The sequence below is a fragment of the Oryzias latipes genome, chromosome 24 (assembly GCF_053564925.1).
Source record: "Oryzias latipes strain Hd-rR chromosome 24, Olatipes_Hd-rR_3.1".
NCBI lineage: Eukaryota > Metazoa > Chordata > Actinopteri > Beloniformes > Adrianichthyidae > Oryzias > Oryzias latipes.
The window spans coordinates 2,276,952-2,293,534 of NC_136260.1; the positions used below are offsets into that span (position 1 = coordinate 2,276,952).

Sequence of the window (16,583 nt, forward strand, 5' to 3'; positions counted from 1 at the left end):
ATGATCCTCCACCTGCTTCCTGCTCTCACTATAGATCACCATGTCATCTGCAAACATGATCTACAGAGATTCCTGTCTAACCTCATCTGTCAGTCTGTCCATCAGCACAGCAAACAAGAAGGAGCTCAAAGCTGATCCTTGGTGGAGTCCCACCTCCACCTTAACCTGCACTGCCCCACCTGCAAAACATCTCACCATTGTCTTCCAGCTCTCATCCATGTCCTGAACAACTCCAATGGGCACCAGACCCTTCTCCATTCCTCAGACCACCCCATCATTCTCTCTGATCTCTTACCAGCACAGTTGGAAATTCTACAGCTACTACACTTCCACATCTCCACAAGATGTCAGGTTTGGTGAGGTGAGAAAGTATGGGGCCAACAATTTTGCTTGCTTTGCTTTTTGAATGTCATGACTAGTGGAACTAGACCGACCCAGATGCTGGAACCCGGGAGGAGACACATGAGTTTTGTGGTGAGTTGATAAGGATTTAATATTCAGATCGTGGTTCAGTGGATAGTAGGCGAAACAGATGACTCCGAGGAGGACCCACGACGAAGATTGAGGTTTTCTGTGGCTCGTGACGTCACTGGTGGTTTCGACCGCGGCTCGTGGCGAGACTGGAGTACCGACAGAGGCTCGTGGTTCGGGGCTTGACAGGAGGTAATGACGAGGCTGGGATCCGGAAATACAGCAGACTCAGGCGACCAGTCGTGGTACTGGATTCCTGGAGACAAGGTAAGAGCGAGTTTAAGGCAGAGGCTAGAAACAATGACTGAGAACGTGAAGACCATGCTATGCACCATCAGGGACAACGAACTGGTGTTGAATGCTGGTCCAGGATCTCCTTATGAAGGCAGGCAGGTGATGAGTTGAGTGGTCGCAGCTGAGTCGCATCAGGAGCCAAGCAGAGAGGGGAGGGGGAGGAGAACTGACAGAAGCACCACGACATTGAACCCAGTAAATGCAAACAAACTAGTCAATGAATTATTTTTGCAATAGGATCCTTGTTCTTTATTCACATAGAACACAAATACATCTAAAGACATGTTTACTAAAATAATCGATAATTTCTTATTTGAAGACCAGAAAGGAATTGAAGAAAAAGTTTGCCTGGAAAAAATTTAAATACCAATAAATTTGGGTTGACATAAAACTTAATATATTATTCATGATTACTGTACTGTATTCTACATGCTTACTGTAAACTTCTAAATGCAAACAGGAAGATAACACAAAAAAAGAGATTATTGTGGTTTTAAACAAGGAAACAAATCTGTTTTACTGGTTTGGCCCTTAAAGCTCTGAAGTCAAGTCGCCACAGGATGTCGTTACAGGTTTACAATTATGGCTTACAACGTAATATAGACATTCATTATCAAGAAATCATAGTTCTCAGAAAGTATTACTGATTGTATGACAGAAGCTTGCGGGTCAGTGAAAATTTGAACATGGGCCGTATTTAGCCCACTGGCCGGACATTGGACATGCCAGGTGTAAAGTCTCAATTTTGACCTTTGCTTGCCAAGGACAGGGTTTACATAAAAGGCCCTTTATGTACTTTGTTTTGTGTAATCACTTACATGTTAGATAATTTGGGTTTTTGGAAGGAGCACGTCTGAAGCACTGATGGTTTTTCCTTTTGTTGTGTTTTGAGACACCTCAGTCACGAACCAAAGCAAATCAAAATGATCACAAAAATGAACCAAGAAAGAGAATCTCATGTTCTACCATGTTTCAGCCCCTACCTCTCGTTTGCTAATCAATGAGGATGTGTTTATGGAGCAGCGGTCCTGTGTGCACGTAGAGTCATCCATTAGAACAAACAGATGCTGAACTTTGTCCTGCCGGGTGAGGGATCTGAGTTTCTTCTCCTGCTGCTGACACTCCTTCTCGGACATCAGAATCTGTCAGAACCTGCTTTCAAACTATCAGAACCAGTCAGAACCTCTACGAAGGAGCTAAGGATGGCTGAGAGAAAGACACTATTGGGAAAAAGTCAAGCTGAACCGGACTTCCTACACTTCAATGATCTTGCGTGTGAGGCAGTTGGAGGGAAGGTGAGTCCGCTGATAAGCAGTCGTGCTGTCAAGCTCATGGTCTCTGCAAACTATCCAGTTCTTCTGTTTTATTTCAGACTCTTCCAGTGACTATTTTTTTTACCAAGCAACTAGCAACAATATATCCATCTTATCATTGTACCATAACTCTATTTTCCTCCCTGTTATGAGAGGAGAAAAGCGAAGCTATAGAGACAATAGAATCACTTATTGCTCATAGCAGCATGACACTGCTAACAGCATGGGGGGTTTACTCACCCCTGCCCTTCCTGAGAGCTGAGTCAGGACCTTTGACTATTTAGGAAAGAAGTGACTGTATGTGAGATCACAAATACAGTAAATGGTCAGGACTCATGGCTGTATGAAGCTCCACCCCCCTCCGAGCTGAATTACAAATCAAGTTGAGCGCTAGCTTTCGCAAATCAGCCAGATTTACTTGGAGGAGCCATTTCCTCTCTTGAGCTGCTGCAATGTTGGAGTTGGAGACAAGATTCAACGTGAATTTTGTTAAGTTCAGGTCAAAAAAAGGTTTAAAATCTGTTATAAAATCAACAAAAATAGTTAAATCACCTATAAGTTTGGGGTTAATAGTAGCCAAAAACATCACGTGAGCCTGGGAGTGTCCGTGTCCCTGTGGTGCAGGTTCTGGTCCGAGCCCTCGAGTGCTGGGCCTCTGCAGAATTCCAGCAGTGGGTGAGCCTGGTTGGTGTTTGTTTACAACCCTCTTCGAGAAACCCCACTTCTCTAAAGCATCCTCTTCCTGGGCGGGGGTGGGCAGCCCCTGTCTTGCTCTCTCCCTGACCTCCTGCGGGGTGGGCAGGTGGTTGCCTGGAGTGTGGGGTGGGTCTCCCTTGGGGGCACTGGTTCGTGCCTGGGGTTGGGGTGGAGGGATGTTCAACACTTCTGGGTGGTAGTAAGCTCCTGTGGTGGTCCTGCTGGCCCTGGTCTAGGTGGCAGATGCTACGCTCAACGCTCCAGGCAGCCACCCACCCAGTCCGCAGGAGGTCAGGGAGAGACAAAGGCAGGGGCCACCCACCACCGCCCAGGGGGAGCACACAAGACAAGTGGGGGTCCACAAAGAGTGTTGTAAACATGGCCCACATCACATCATCCACTGTTGGAATACTGGCGACAGATTGCACTCAAGGCCAAGGACTAGAACACGCACCACAGGGACACGGACACCCCCAGGCTCAGATGTGATGTGATCCCCAGTTCCTGGTCTTGCCATAGAACTCAGGGATCCCTCTCCCTGCATGGAGAGAGGGCCCCCGGGCCCAGAAAGCTAGCACCCAATGGACACAGCCACTGTTGCCAAGTGCCTGGTTCCCCTGCCTGGGATAGGGTTGGTGACAGAAGATCAGAGGTCCCACCTTACTTGTGTGGTGTGTGTATTTGTTTGTAGGTGCATGCGTATGTGTGCGTGTTGGACAGTATATTGCTGTGGGGTAAAGGGTGTGTGTACTAAAGGGTGCAGTTAAAATTAGCGTGTAGGGCACTGAGAGGAGATCTCCTGATTGCTTACAATGATGTCCAAGCACCCCCCCTACCAAGGGTCCTACATGTCTAATGTGCAGATAAAACTGTAAGGGGAAGGGTCAGGAACCATGGCCTCAGCATGGTTGGAGGCTGAAATCACTCAGCTCAGAGAGAAGTGAGTATATGTAAGATGGCCAAACCTAAAGCTTCGGAAACTACCAAACACTGTCAAGCTGTCATTGCAGCTAATGGTCTTCTCTTGATAGGGTCCGTTTTTGTAATTTCGGACTATCTTTGTTATTGCCTTAGTTTTTGGGTTAAAAACATATTAAATAAATGAACATGGTGTTTCCTCTCATGCTATATTAGTCATATCAAGTTTGATTAAAATTTAAACCAAATAGGACAAGCAGTCATCCGAGTAACAATATCCCAAATTACAGTATTGTGAGTAGTGTATTTCTGATAAGGAGTGACTTGTGAAGACTTGGTATCTCCATGATTGTTGGTATTTGTAGTTTATTTCTTCTCTGCTCTGTTTTCAAAAATCTAGCATTAAACAAACTTTTAGATGAAGTCATAAAACAAGCAGCTTTAAAAATAATTTGTCTTCTTTCAGGTGATCAGCTTTCACTCCACGAAGCTTCTTCTTTTTTCAGGTCATTTTTGCCACAGATGAGTGGTTCGCTCCAGCAAAGAACCTCCTGAAGGTACTACTGCAACTAAAACAGCATATCCAGAAACATTCGGACAAAGAACGGCAATCAATGCATTTTGGGGGTCCCACAGCATTCTTTAAACATTGGTTCAGTTAAGAACGGGAAGTTTGGACCCACTTTCTCCAAAAGGTGCCAATTCACAGCATACAGGATATCATGAAAATGAAAGAACGTGCTCAGAATAGAATTGAGGCAAACTAAATGTGCATTAGAGCTGTGAGGGTGTGGGATTTTTGATCACCGCTGTGATGAACCAGCAGGGGGCGCGGCGTCGCACTCAAGAACGCACGCAGCTTGTAATGGAAATGAATACAATGGAAAATAATGATTAGAACGCAGCAAATTTGTCGTATAATCTCGCGAGATGGAAACTTCTGTTGTAGAATGAGGATGTGTGTGTGCTGCTGAAACCGCACGTGTGTGTGTGAGTGGAGTGAGCGCGTGCAGCGTAGAGGGAGAGACGGAGAACAGTAATAAAAGGTTTCCCCCAGAAACCCTTGAAGTCTGAACACAGGACTAGCAGAAAAAAAGTAAATTATCAGCAAAGATGAATGTTTTTAATGTGTTTATTAGAGTTCCAATCACGCACAATATGCAGAACTTAAAAAAAAAGGACGGTGATGAGGTCATCACTGCGGTGAAGCGGTTATCGTCACACACAATAATGTGCATATTTCTCTATGCACTTTATTCCGCTTCAGTCTCTGGTGTCAAGAAAGGAGGATTAGACTAGGAAACAATAACAAGGTGAACTCAAACATGAAGTGGACAGCATGACAAAATACTTTAAAATAGACTCACACAATAATCTGACAAATTACATTTGAGAGGAATCCTGTGGGTTTTTTCATGTGAACTCTGGGTTTTCCAGAAGGAGCCACCGCAGTTCAAAGCATCTGCTTTCACAGATTTTGGAAAATGGATGGACGGATGGGAGACGAGGAGGAAGAGAATTCCTGGTGAGGATCTGGAACTTCATCAAACCTCTTTAGACTGACCAGTTTTCGAAATTCAGATTGACTGCTGAAATTTAGGAAATTGTTGAGATTTAAACCAAATCTAGTATCTTAAACAATGTAGACACTTAGAGAGTTCCAGATTTTCATATTTTAGACTAACTAATCTGGGCTTCTTGGGTCCCTCAATTCATGATGAACATTAAGAAGCTCTGGCCAGTTAGAGAATTTTCTTCTAAAATACTAAAAGTGTTTTTACTTTTAGTATCCTAACTTTCTTTTAAGTTTTTTTGCCTCCTGTTTTAAAGTTGTCTTCTGAGAAATTAGGCTAAATTAAATGTTGAACAGAAATCTCAACATTATCAACCTTTGCGGGAGTGAAGCCAAACGTCTCCTTCTGGTGCTGTCAGAAGAAATGGTTCTTCACAAAGAATTAAAAGCTGTTAATGTTGAAAACAAATGTTGACTGTTTACTGTGTTTGATTGAAATGATCCTAAAATGATCCAAACGTAAAAAACAACTTAGTCCTAACAGAACAGAGAAGATACAAAAAAAACCAGGACTCTAGAATAGATTGTGACACATGATCGTTTTAATACAGTGAATGTATTATGCAACCATTGCTGTAAAGAAATAAATGTGTCCCAGGTACTGAACCTTGTTGAACAGCTTGACTTCCAGGTTAGAAAATCTCAAGTGTTCTGGTATCTCTGTTTGCTGTTTGAAGGTCATGATTGGTGCATAATCCAGCTGGGAGTTCCTGGCTCTATCTACGGCTTTGATGTGGACACATCTTTCTTCACAGGAAACCATTCGCCCCACATCTCCATCCAAGGAGGCTGTCTGGGTACCAGCTGCTCTCCCTTAGCTACATCCTCATCACTTTCTTTTAACAGTTTTGCTGATGAAAAAATGACAATTGACCGGCTCACATAGAACAATTGCTTTGAAATAGTCAGAGGCTAATTTTTTATTGTAGTTTTTAAACTGATAAACATGGGCTGGGCTTTATAAGTAAGGCCTTTAGCGCAGCTTTGCTGTGACGTAGTGAAGTCCTGTGTGAGGACTGTTTACCGTCCACCTTTAATTGGTGAAGGCTCCGTACGAAGACTCAAAGACCTGGTGTCATAGAAATCTGGCTAGGCACATGCTGCAATTACAGAGTGATCATGTTTACAATGGTTGGCACTACTGTGTTTTGAAAAGAACATCACATACTCATCACTACCAAATCCAAGTGCCCCCATTGGAAAACCTGCAAAGCGACACGTGAACCCAAAAGTCTCAACACGGAAGTCTGAAATGAGGGTTAACATGGATTTACATAGACTTTTCATCAAAACTGGCTACTAGAACACGAGCCGACGCTGTTGGTGTGTAGATACCTTCAAGCTTAAGCTCCTGCTGCACTACAGACTGACTCGCTGGTTACTAGCCTTACTTTTGGAGGCTTGAAATTTTCTTGGACTCTGATTAGTGTTTATCGTGTTTTTTAAGCTTTTAAGAGTTGATGCGTCCAGGCTTTCCTTCTTTCAGCTGCTGGGCTAGAACTTTATCAGACAAGAATATTGGCTTGTTTGGGTTGCACAGAATTAAGTAAGGTGTAACTCCATGACATCCCCCTGCTTCTAAAGATCAGATGCCCGCATTTACTTTGGATGGAGACCGGACTGGGATGGCGGCGTCCAGCAGCGAGATGGCAGCTGCTGCTAAGGTGAATAAAAGAGAGACGCCATGGGCAGCACTGCCAACACTGCCAATCGGGGTTTGGGACATCCTGATTACCTTGAAAACATATCATCTTGTAAAGTTTACCAGGTGATACAGGTACCTACATGTCGACAGAAACATTTTTAAACAAAAAAGCACAATTGAACTCTGCAATAGACCCATGAAACATGGAGACGTTTGATGGAAAAAAGTGAGGGACTCCTGAATGGTTACATATGCTCTCATTAATGTGAACCTTATTTAAATAAATGAGGGGAACACCGCATTTAAAGACAGCTGACTTGGGTTAAAGCATGCCCCACACGCTTCACTACATTCACTACAATCTACATGTGCGTAGATTTTAGAATATGCCATGTTCTACACTGAAATTCAGTCTTTTTATTGATGGCCATGCTTCCTTTGACTGACAGCTAGGCTCAGAGGCGTGGCCAGAGTTGGTGGGCGTGAGTCCGCTGCAGCCTGGATACTCCGATTGTTGCCACAATTACTTCAGAACAGATTTCAGGGGGAGGGTCACACACCTGCGGCTCAACATGCTCCCAGGTACAAACATGCACACAAATACACATAAAATGATTTGGCTGTGGGCCAGTGTGTGTTGGGATCCCTGTTCTCCCTCGAGGTTTTTCTCTTTCTTCTCCTTCTCTCTGCCTCTGAATGAGGTAGATGGATAGTCTTTTGCTCCCTGGTCTGCCCCTTCAACTTGTCCCGCTTTTCTCACCTCTTGCCATTTCCCTCATTAAGACCCCTGCTCTTCAAGCTCTGTTCACCCACCCACTTACAGCCAGATTGTCCTTGAAGCTCTGTCCTGCTTTCTGAAGCTCTGGCTCTGTATCAGGGCTGTTATGTCTTCTGCCTGGGTTCATGTTCCAGCTATCTGTCCCCAACTCCCCTTTAAAACACACTAAATAAACCTTGACTCACCGCCCGCCTGTTGTCTGCTACTTTGATTCTCCTGACCTGTTCCTCACAGCAGTGTGTTGGTGTGTGTCTGTGTAACTATTTGTTCTCAGATGGAGGGATTGCTCGCTTGAGGGTGTATGGTGTTGGGCTCAGGGATTGGTCAACTGTTTCCACCAATCAGAAGGTAGACCTAGTGGCTCTGACCAATGGAGGAATGTGCCTTGGCTACAGTAACGCCCACTTTGGACATCCACGCAACATGATTGGTTTGGAATAAAGTCTAGTGTATTTTCTGAGCTCATCATGTCAGTTTTGAAGAACGTTGATTGAGGAAAGCGAGGTTGCAGGTTTGGGCCAGGCTGCCAATATGGCTGACGGATGGGAAACAGCTCGCAGACTGGACCGACCCAAAGAGTTAAAGGTCTGAGCACACAGCAGCCTTTCATACTTTTCTAGGGTTTTTCTGATGGTTCCCTCAATTTACCCCTTGTGCTATCTTAGATGACCCCCCCCTTACACTGACGTGTTCTCCCTACCATGACAAAGGTGGATAAAGGTGGAAAGATTTCATGTAATCCATGGACACCAGTGAAGATCACAATCATTGAAGAAAAAAGGTTCAGAGCACTGTCTAATGGGTCTAGATGACCCAACTCCCAATGTTAAAGTGCCTAGGATAGAACAAGGGATACGACTGTTTTCAGAATGTGACACTCACAATTAAGCAAGAATGTAAAAAGTTCCCATTATGCATGAACATCCTTCTTTTTGTAGTTTTTGTTTCTTTCAGCTCCCCATCTAAAACGTTCACATTTCTCCTCACAGGTTTAGATAAACTATTAGTTCAAAAATCTATGGCAAATAATGTGAGTCACATTTCTTTTGGTGTTGTTTCCTTTCAAATGCATTTTAGTTCTAAATGATATCCACACATACAAATACGTTTTTCATTTGCAAACTAAATTTGTATATAAAACCATGTAAGTGCATGTGGAAAAGTTTACAGCTGCAAAACCTGCTCTCAAGTAAAGTGAGTAAGTAAATCTGTATTTATATAGAGCTTCTGTAAAAGCATATTTTCAAAACAGCACAAGGAAACAAGTGTTCACACTACAGACACAAACTCATGTTGCAAATTCAGACTTTTGACAATCAGTCTGAACTGATCATGAAATCAGCCCCTTTACTGAATAATTCTAGTGCTGCGTTCACAAACTTAGTTTCTATACTGAGTCAAAGTAAAGACGTAGCAAAAGGTCTTGTGGCGCGATTTGAATACTCTGAATGATCTCATAACTCCAGACACAGCAACATGCTTGCTGGGACATTTCTAGAGCTCTCCAAAACAAATATACAATTAGTCTTTTCTAATGTGCCATTGAGCCTGTAAAATAAAGGTTAGCAGTAACTTAAGAAGCACGATGAGCTGGTGGTTAGCACTCTCCCCCACAGCCAGAAGGTCCTGCTTTAAATCATGGCTGGGTGGAGTTTGCATGCTCTCCTCGGGCATTTGTGGATTTCTTCCAGACACTATGGTTTGCTCCCACAATCAAAAAGCAAGCATCATAGGTTGATTGGTGACTCCAAATTGTCCTTTAGGTTTGAATGTGAGTGTGTGTGGTTGTTTGTTTCTGTGTGGCCCTGTGATGCACTGGTAAACTGCCCAGGGTGAATCCCACCTTCTCCCTACAGGTAAACGAGTGTGGGATCCTGCAGGTGCCTGGTTATGAGTGGGCCGTGTTTCGCCTGGGTCATCCTGGGGTCATAAGCAGCATTGAAGTGGACACCACCCACTTCAAAGGTGAGGACGCTCTTCCCCTGCATCCTCTCATTTCTACCTAAAGCTAATTTTAATGCCACATTTGCATTCAGGTAACTTCCCAGACTCCTGCCGACTAGAGGCCTGTTTGCTGACCCAGGAAGAGGAGAGACATTTGATTAAGACCAGCTGGAATTCAGTGAAGTGGGAGGAGCTTCTCCCCCCACAGAAGGTCATTTTTAACATTGATCGCTGGTTTCTTTTGTTGGGATTGCAATGAACATGTCCGTCTGTGCTGCAGCTCCATCCTCATTGCAGGCATCAGTACAGTGCTGCAGACCTCATCCAGAGCCGTCCCTTCACTCACATCCGTCTCGTAATCCGTCCAGACGGGGGGGTCAGTCGCCTGCGGCTTTGGGGTCGACCCACACAGCTGACTGTAGCTCCCTCCAACCTGAAAAGGCAGACATCCAAACTGTGAGAAGATACGGTTGTAGCTGCGTTTACATGGGCAAAAGTAATCGGAAAGAACGCCTGATCGGAAGAAAAAAGCGTCATGTAAACACGCCGATCAGACTTGTTTGGGTCAAAATTTCTTTCCGATCGAGATAGTTGATCCAATTGTTGTTCATGTAAACAGTTCATTCCGATCGTGTGTCATGCATGGATGGTGCTTCGCTCCAGAGAAGCTTTGAAACTCAGATAGAACCGATCCGCTGCTCTGCGGAGGCCCGGTGCAAAGCGCCGCTCCGCTCTCGCCCCGCTCTCGCCCCGCTCTCGCCCCGCTCTCGCCCCGCTCTCGCCCCGCTCTCGCCCCGCTCTCGCCCCGCTCTCGCCCTCGCCCCACTGGCTCTTCACCTCTCCCCTCTCTTACACCCCTCACTAGCGCTTCGTGCCCCAGGTCCGGGCTTGGGTGCCGGTGGACCGAGCAAACTGTGTCTCTGAGCAGAGCAGCAGGATTTATTCATGTGTGTTTGAGGGGAGGGGAGGATGCTTTGTTACGTGTGCGTTTTGTTGGTTTGTTATGTGTGGGAGAATTCGGACTGTGATCCGTCATGCCGCTCTGGGTCAGCGGCTGCTGGCTTCAGGAGAACCGTGTGTCCGAGCAGAGCTCGGACCGTCAGCTCACACAGCGGCTTTGGGGCGGTGTGTGAGCTTTTCACAGCAGAAATGTCACTCAGACCTTAGAAATCATTCAAACAATCATGTAGATTTGTGTTTCCAGTCGTGTCCCGACAAAATAAAGGCTGATGTTATTCCCACATGTTTACGTGCAGCCAAGATGCAGATTGCAGCATTTCCTGCATGGATTTATGTTCATCCAACAAGGCTAACGTTGTTAGTGCGTGTTAGCCTCTCCTGAGAGCTTCGTTCTTCCAAAAAAAAAGCACTGACCACACGGATTAAAGAGAAAATGATGAGCGAACAGGCGCTTTATAATAACATTAATAAAAGCACGTTTAGAAGATCGTCTCGTATATTACCGAGCTGCTGCATAAATGTATGTGGCAGCAGTTTGTTTACTGTGGGACTCATTTCCTTTTTCCAGTATTTTCAACACCTCTGCGCATGACCAAATGGTTTATTCTGACCGAGAGTGTGACCATGTGAACGTTTGTCCTAATCGGAAAAAAGGTTTTCTGTGCCCATGTGCACGGTTGGATTTCAATCCGACCATTGATCCGATCAAGATATTTTGCCCATGTAACCGCGGCTGTGTCACAACAGAAAGGACCAGCTGATTTTGTAGATCAGAAAAGCCATGTATTGATCATGTGTCATTTTGAATGAGATATCACTTTCCACATTGATGCATACTGCTCTCCACCCTTTGTAAGTTTGCTGCTGTGTGAGTCCAAATCCTATTAGCAATTATTAAATGTTACATCACCGAACCACCTACAGTCTGAAAAGAGGATTCACAGGTTGAGTGGAGACTCCAAATTGTTAGACATGACAAGGTGTGTGTTTCCTTTGATGGACTGCTGAAGCAGCTGGGTCAGACTCCAGACACCCCTGTGACTGCACAGGATTCAGAAAACAAGGTGCACAGAATAAGATCCTCCTAAAAATGTGAATCAAGCCTATTTGTATTGACCAGAGATCTTGTTTGCATATGTTGCCTTTAGAAATGTAGCATGAGATGTCTTGAAATGGTTCTTGTGATCCTGAAACTCTGTTGCAATCAGATCCAAGGAAATTAGTGAGTAATAAAGTACTCAACTGGACTGTGTTTTGTTTGAGATGTTTCAACTCTTCTTTGTGAGGTCAATTTTGAAGAAGTTAGCAGGTTTTCTTTTGTGTTTTTTTTTGTGGTAAGGTCTACCCGTAAAGTAATCAGTGCCTTTTATACGGAGCCCCGGTACCTGACGTGGGTAAATTACATAAATATTTTGTTTCCACAAAATAATTTATGCATCCCCACAAAACAATATTCTGATATAAATTGATCCGGTTGTATTTGAATGCACCACAGTTACAGGGACACGTTGGTTGGTCGAGATGCCTTATGGGGTATGTGCGATGCATGATGGGATACATGGCATGTAGTCTTCGGATGTAAAGATGATAAGAGATGATATGAGATGAGAACTCAAGCCAGAACCAAAAAGGTATTCATTATTTGTTCCACCCGTCTTTCATTAACATTTAATGTCTGGTTTTCTGTGATTGACTTTCACTAATTTTATTATTCGCTTTTTGTTTTGGGTTGTTTCAGTCACCATAGGTGATTTCTTTTAATGAAGCAGTGAGCACCAAAAATTGTGTCCCTGTCTGCATCTATCTCTCCCAGCTTTCTGTGCTGTTCACTTGAATTTTGTTCCATCTGTCATTCCAACGAGCCTGTCATGGTTGAACATGTGCACGTGTTTAATGGCACCAAGTGTAATGAGGGTGGTGAGACTCACATGTTCACAATATGCTTTCTGAAACTACTCATCTACCATCATCAACAAAACATCACCATTCTTTAGTGAGATTAACACCTGTTAAACCACATTTACATCTCAGTGCATTAGCATGACTCAACATAAAGCAGTGGAACAAATCTTTGAATGCCGACTATAGCTTAACCTGATTAAGGCGTGTCTCTCATTTTCTTCACAAGTTCCAGGATCAGTAACAACGTTATTCATCTCATTCATTCATCTTCTAATCCGTTTTTCCCTTTCGGGTTCACGGGGTTGCTGGAGCCTATCCCAGCCACTTGTGGGCGAAGGCAGAGGACACCCTGGACTGTTCGCCAGTCTGTCGCAGGGTCACAATCGCACACCCATACACACTCACACCTAGGGACAATTTAGTTTCCAATTGACCTATGAAGCATATTTTTGGACAGTGGGAGGAAGCCGGAGTCCCTGGAGAAAACCCACGCATGCACGGGGAGAACATGCAAACAACACACACAAGTAACAACGTTAGGTATGTTCAATTAACTTAACAGTATGACATTTTTAAGAGAGTAAACAATAACTAGCAGGTAGTCAGGAAGTAAATTTGTTAGGCAAATCAGTAAATTGTTGTTGTTTAAATTTGGCATATCCCTTCAGAGGTCGCCACAACAAATTAGCTTCCACCGATATGCACAGGTGGTTTGGCAGAGACTTTCCTGATGCAGCCCTGTATTTCATTCAGGCTTGGACCGGCACAGGGGGACCCAGACTTGCCCCCCCCCCCCCCCCCCCTTATTTATTTATTTTTAAATCTAGTAATCTTTTTAATCTATTGCTATTTTTACTATTTTTATTGTTTTTAGTGCGTGTGTGTGTTTAATGAGTGCAGGCAGATGGCTGTTTTTACATTTCCTTTAGATTATTCTATTCTATTCTATTCTATTCTATTCTATTCTATTCTATTCTATTCTATTCTATTCTATTCTATTCTATTCTATTCTATTCTATTCTATTCTATTATATTCTATTCTATTCTATTCTATTCTATGCTTGTGGTTTCATAAACTGCATTTTCATGACACATATGTACAAAACTTTATTGAAATTCCCAAATACAAATATTTTGCAATTTCCCTGTTTCTATTCAATCATAATTGTGTGAATAAACACAAACCAACCCACACGGTAAGTCATTCAGAAACATGATAACGGATGTGAACAATACTTTGATTTACAGCTGATAAATGTAAATTTCTGGCACGGCACTAACACTCATCATCATCATCGTCGTCTTCTTCAGGCCATGGAGCGGCGAGCTCCTTACATGTGGGAGGGGCTACAGAGGAAGAGATTTGGGGAAATGGTAGTTGGGGATTTTACAGAGAAGCTGTGGTTCCAAAGATTCCACATGACACGCTCAACTTTGGATGAGCTGTGTGACGCTGTGGGACCTCTGGTGGTGCAGTGCCTGCTCCTGCACAGCGCCCAAGGCAGCAAGTTCCTACCAAGAAGTGCATCACCATCCGCTTGTTGGTCACGTGACTTGTTTAATTTCAGTTTTGGGAAATATTTTCATTTCGATCCACTTTAAAAACTACGGAGCCCCTAAAGGGCCACTGAAGAAAAAAAATAATAAAATAAAACTGGTGCGCACCCGATCAATTCAATTGTTCGTTTGTTTTTTTCACCAGTTACTAACAGCCAGTAATAAAAATAACAAATGGTTTTAGTTTGTCGTAAGAATCAAAATGCCAAATATAATTTGGACCCTTTTTTGAAACAAACCACATGTATTTAAAACTTGTTTAAGATGTTTAGTGATGTTCAGTGATGATGCAATTGTGACGGTAAGCAAGCAAAGCTTCGATCCCTTTTAGACAAGTCAAAAAGCAAAGTAAAACTCAATTAGCTCACGTAATGCCATTTCCAGGTAACTTGGGAACATTTCTCTGTGCGCAAATTACCTAGTAACAGGTGTGCACCAGTTAGTATAGGGTGCACACCTGTAAGTTTTCTTTTTTTTTTTACTTCAAATTTTTTTAGATGGTTTTGCTCTGAATGATTACAAAATGGCAGATGTAATATGAATAAAATCCCATTCCAGTCAACCTTTAATCTATGTTCAAAGCATTCCCAATGGTCTTTTAATCCCTCTGTTTATACTCTCTCCTGCTAGCTTACAGCCCCTCACAAACCCCAACCTTACATTAGCAGTACAACAGAAATGGAGAGCAATATCAGAGCGTTCAGTTTTGATCCAGATTCCAGCTCAGACCAGGAAAACAAAGACGTTCATGGATCTATTTGTCTGACAAATCAGAATAGAGCAGAGCTGGAAGGATGGCCTGCTGGTAATTTGTACATAACAACTAAAAGGTTTTCAAACAGCATTTTTTAATCTGCTCCTGTTTAACCATGATTAGGATAAAGAAATACTCAGAAATGCAGTTTTAAGCTTAAATTCTTTTATATGTCCTCCATCCTGAGAGAAATGTATGGTGTCAAATTAGCGCCTAAAGTATTGCGCATCAAAACAGTAAAACCGCGCATCAAAACCCCAAATCTGTGAATCAAAATGCATAGATTGAGAACCAAAACCCACAATTTGCAACCAAAAGCTATAACCCAAAGCACAATCCTATTTCTCAGCAGGCGATTTGTTTTCTCGCCTTTCTGAAATCCTGTTTTTGAGTTGCAGTTTTATTTTGAAATTGTCTTTTTGAGTTGCGTTTTTATTTTTTGAGTTGCGCTTTTATTTTTTGCGGTTTTGATTCTAAAACCTGTCGACACGTAAAAACAGCGACATGTCAGTCAAGGGGAGGGGAGGCGGGACATCCCTGATATCCAGAAGCTCATTGGCTGCCGAATAACACAGAGTCTTACGTCAACAGACCAGTTTAGAATGTGCCGGTAAGTTTTTCATGTTTTTCAAATCTTTTACTATATTAAACGATCAAACTTGTACTTTATTTAACCAGAGGACGCCAGCACAGTCAGATGAGGAGCTCCACCAGTAGCTGCTAGTGAAAAAAGATGTTAGAAAGTTAGATGTTGCATGAAAAACTACCACCATTGTTCTCCTGTGTTAGCATGCTAGCTAGCTCAATGCTAGCGGGGTATCCAGCTCTTTTCATGACTTTTATGGATTAAACAAAGTCGATTTTTTACCAGTGTCAGGATCGGTCATGTAAACCTGGGAATAATTGCCCGTAGATTGTCACTAGGGTTAATCAAAGATTTTTTTCAAGAAGTACATTCATGTATAATTTACAAGGTTTCTCAATTTATCTTTAGGGATTACAGATTGATTGAACAAAGCAACATATTGCTGTAAGAAAGTGACACCTTTCCTAGTTTGGGATCCAGTTCATCCTTGTTTAAAAATAAATAAAAGTAAAATTATGATTCAGAAACACATTTCGATCAATCACAATCGACTTTGTTTAATCCATAAAAGTCATGAAAAGAGCTGGAAACCCCGCTAGCATTGAGCTAGCTAGCATGCTAACACGGGAGAATAATGGTGATAGTTTGTCATGCAACATCTAACTTTCTAACATCTTTTTTCACTAGCAGCTACTGGTGGAGCTCCTCATCTGACTGTGCTGGCGTCCTCTGGTTAAATAAAGTAAAAGTTTGATATAGTAAAAGATTTGAAAAACATGAAAAACTTACCGGCACATTCTAAACTGGTCTGTTGACGTAAGACTCTGTGTTATTCGGCAGCCAATGAGCTTCTGGATATCAGGGATGTCCCGCCTCCCCTCCCCTTGACTGACATGTCGCTGTTTTTACGTGTCGACAGGTTTTAGAATCAAAACCGCAAAAAATAAAAGCGCAACTCAAGAAATAAAAACGCAACTCAAAAAGACAATTTCAAAATAAAACTGCAACTCAAAAACAGGATTTCAGAAAGGCGAGAAAACAAATCGCCTGCTGAGAAATAGGATTGTGCTTTGGGTTATAGCTTTTGGTTGCAAATTGTGGGTTTTGGTTCTCAATCTATGCATTTTGATTCACAGATTTGGGGTTTTGATGCGCGGTTTTACTGTTTTGATGCGCAATACTTTAGGCGCTA

At 43.0% G+C, this 16,583-nt stretch overlaps 1 protein-coding gene and 1 long non-coding RNA gene across 4 annotated transcripts; one reads left to right on the top strand and one right to left on the bottom strand.

Moving 5' to 3' along the window:
* Positions 1 to 1,600: 1,600 nt before the first annotated feature.
* Positions 1,601 to 1,880, bottom strand: LOC144990195 (uncharacterized). Its single transcript, XR_013654185.1, has 2 exons — positions 1,749 to 1,880; positions 1,601 to 1,661 (listed from the first exon to the last, which is right to left on the bottom strand). It is a non-coding gene; the product is annotated as an uncharacterized LOC144990195 (long non-coding RNA).
* allc (allantoicase) lies at positions 1,802 to 11,839 on the top strand. 3 transcript variants are annotated; one of them, XM_023952699.2, is made up of 11 exons: positions 1,802 to 2,060; positions 4,199 to 4,249; positions 5,130 to 5,217; positions 5,943 to 6,062; positions 6,850 to 6,929; positions 7,360 to 7,492; positions 7,963 to 8,118; positions 8,200 to 8,273; positions 9,545 to 9,653; positions 9,725 to 9,843; positions 9,930 to 11,839. In XM_023952699.2, exons 1-11 carry the CDS (start codon positions 1,830 to 1,832, stop codon positions 10,221 to 10,223), a joined length of 1,455 nt encoding a protein of 484 aa, XP_023808467.1. In that variant the 5' UTR covers positions 1,802 to 1,829; the 3' UTR covers positions 10,224 to 11,839. The 3 variants fall into 3 exon arrangements, with proteins under 3 accessions (XP_023808467.1, XP_023808468.1, XP_078799229.1); XM_023952700.2 differs by having other exon boundaries at positions 1,803 to 2,060; positions 9,913 to 11,839; XM_078943103.1 differs by having other exon boundaries at positions 1,924 to 2,060; positions 5,167 to 5,217.
* Positions 11,840 to 16,583: the final 4,744 nt, after the last annotated feature.